This window comes from Cibotium barometz, chromosome 10, assembly GCF_041138505.1.
Source record: "Cibotium barometz isolate CiBa-2024 chromosome 10, ASM4113850v1, whole genome shotgun sequence".
NCBI lineage: Eukaryota > Viridiplantae > Streptophyta > Polypodiopsida > Cyatheales > Cibotiaceae > Cibotium > Cibotium barometz.
This window is the reverse complement of record NC_141055.1, coordinates 22,398,792-22,401,692: the sequence shown is the minus strand read 5'-3', so window position 1 is coordinate 22,401,692 and position 2,901 is coordinate 22,398,792. Positions and strand designations below refer to the sequence as shown.

Here is a 2,901-nt window from a genome sequence, read left to right as displayed (position 1 = left end):
TTTCCTCTAGAAACTCCTTAGTAGTGAGGTACTCAAATATATTATATAACTCACTTCCACCTCAAATAACTTGATGCTAAAATATGGTTATTAAAAATTGGCTCTCTAAATTATTATGCTTGGGCTCAATTTGTGGCAATAATGGCCCCAAAATGAGACTTTTTGAGGCTTATAAAGGATCTAAAAAATCAAATTTTATAATGATAACATCCATTTCATCAAATTTTCTTAAATTATGACACTATTGATTAGATACATTGATACCTATCAATCCACAAAGAATTAAGCAAGGCTAATATAAATGGTTGAATGTTTGCACACTAAAACCCACTACTACCATTTCTCTCGTGGTGTCATTCAAGTATTTCTTTGACACTCAGGCCCAACGCATCAACATGAAAATGAATAATAACATCCCATCATGGTTGTTTAAGAATGAAGAATTCACTATTTTGTATTTAGATGTTTAAAATGCTTGCTTCTCAAGGTAGTTAGGAAGCGTCACGGGTTACCTTAGCATAAAAGTAGCCTGTGCAGTGCAGGGAATACACAGTTATTGAAGCTTCTCGCAATAGGCCGACGGGATCAGCTTTTTCTTGATACGTCCATTCAATTAGAACATTCATTTAATCATGGACGACTTTCCCTTCTCCTGTCCATCTCAGAAGGCTACGTTTCCCCAAACCCTGCATTAAGGTATTTAGCATAATTTCTTGCTCCATACATGTAGATTATACAAAAAAATAATTAAATACGAGGTGAGATAAAGCAAGTAATTGATCTTTCCATGGTATTTAAGCCAAGTGTGACAGTAATTGATTCATCCCGAAGAGAAACGCGCATGTCTTCAGCCATTGAAGTACTGGTGAGATACTGTGATGCGAAGGAAGCGCCTGAGAAACCAAATCATCGTTGAATGATCAAACGGCAAAGAAAATCGCAGGAAACATATGATTCAGATCATGACCTAACTATGAAAGAGGTAGGTTTTTAGCCCCTCGAAGTCGAGAGGAAAAGCCTTAGGCACAGCCTTTAAGTAGTATTTTGTTTCATTTGACAGGAGACAAGTTGTTACATGGAGATCATATGGGTACTAGAGTGCAGGATTTAATCCAAAGCCTGGTATTTCAAGATGATCAACAGCACAGATAGCAAATAATTAGGTTTTAACGCAAGACAGAGTACTGTACAGCAGCAATTTAGTAGAGTTACCGGCTAAGAAAGGTTAGTAGACGCAGCACGATCTACAGCCTGAGCGAGCGTGTTCAAAGCGTCCACCTGCACCTGCAACGCAAGGATGTAGTGTGCGGCTTGTTTCAAGAGATTTGCAGGGTCGATCGTGCCAGCCCCATCTCTGCCGTAGGGAAACAACACCTTCTGCAACCGCTTGAGCTCGCTGTGGGCGGGGATAGTGGCGGGATTATTATGATCATTAAGATTAAGCCTCGCAAATCGGGGTGATTTATAGTAAGCCGAGCGCCGGAGAGCCTTGATGTAGGAGCCATGGAAATTATAATCAGATCTTCTCTTGATTAATTTTCTTTTGATCAGCAGCAAGCGGGGGTTGTATAATCTGCTTCCTCTTCTTCTGAGCGTGGGACGGCTAGGTTTAAAGTGATTACCTGTCGTGCTTAATGTGGCAGCGACAAGGCACGCGTCTGCTAATCGTCTAACCGCCCGCACTCGCTGCAGCCCAGATCCTTGTGGATGATCAGCATCAATTCTAGCTAAGGCGGGCACAAGAAGACTAAGGTACCTTTGTCGGAAGGCTTCGTAGGTGTTAGGCAATGTACTGTGCTCACCCATCCTCAAAGGAAGTAATCCTTATCAAGTAAAAGAGAGAAAATGGCTATGCCCTGACAAGGAGGGACTAATGGGAAGAAGGACTTGTGCAAGCAATGAGACTAAGGGAGCACAATAAGTCTTTCTTGTGGTGCACATGAAGGGGATTTCTAGGAGGGAGAGACACAGAGAGTCTCCACATACAAATATAAAAGGGCCCCGTTTTGAGCACATGCTTTCACATGATTGCATGTGTACAAAGTCGCTCTTATCATCCGCCCTACCTAGTACCTTGTATCCTAGAAAGTCTAGACTAGGCACTATTAGTTAATGCTCCCTACATTCTCACTCGTATGTTATATTACCCTTTAAAAGCGCTAAAAAGAGATGCATAGAATGACTTAGGTTGGTAAAGAAAGCTTTCATTGTGGGTATTTTAGAGCCCTTCTACGCCAAGTACCCAAATGAGGCTTTCCCTAGAAATAACAATAGAGAATAGCTTGACAATCTATCGGTGGGCTGACGGTGGTAATCTATTGTTGGCTTGGCGTGCCTTGTATGGCACTTGGTCTTGATGGGCAAAGTTGTTAATAATCCATCTCTTGATTATTACATGAAGGAATAGAATTCTAACATAACATAATTAGTGTCAAAATTGAGTGCTTGAAACATGGCTTTCATCTTATAGCTATTAAAATACAAACACCTAATTAAACTATTTCATGTCCCATACTGCTATCATGACAAGTTCAATGAGTTAGATGTTCACATCTCAACAATCTCAACCTTTTGTTAAAGCATTGTAGCGATAAACCAAGAAATATAGCCAAATGAGATGTATTTGCCACTTCTTCTCTTCCTTTCAAAGGGTGCAACATCACTCAACAAAGTGGATGGAACTAAAAGAGCATAATGTGGGGTCAAGAAAGGTTAAGGCAACTGATGCCCTACTTTTGAATGGACATGACATTATGGGCAAAGAAAATAAACTACTTGGAATCTTGGTTAGCTCATAATGCTATCATCAAGAAAAGACACCATGATTTATATTTTTCTATTCTCACATTATGCTAAATCATTCTAATCCAATACAGATGTGTGTATTTGTATATGTATGAG

The 2,901-nt window shown here is 40.0% G+C and overlaps 1 protein-coding gene across 2 annotated transcripts; it reads right to left on the bottom strand.

Annotated features, from left to right (window-relative positions):
* Positions 1–425: 425 nt before the first annotated feature.
* LOC147634666 (uncharacterized) lies at positions 426–2,369 on the bottom strand. 2 transcript variants are annotated; one of them, XM_086803799.1, is made up of 3 exons: positions 1,213–2,033; positions 1,076–1,119; positions 426–893 (listed from the first exon to the last, which is right to left on the bottom strand). In XM_086803799.1, exon 1 carries the CDS (start codon positions 1,804–1,806, stop codon positions 1,216–1,218), a length of 591 nt encoding a protein of 196 aa, XP_086659925.1. In that variant the 5' UTR covers positions 1,807–2,033; the 3' UTR covers positions 426–893; positions 1,076–1,119; positions 1,213–1,215. The 2 variants fall into 2 exon arrangements, with proteins under 2 accessions (XP_086659925.1, XP_086659926.1); XM_086803800.1 differs by lacking the exon at positions 1,076–1,119 and having other exon boundaries at positions 1,213–2,369.
* Positions 2,370–2,901: the final 532 nt, after the last annotated feature.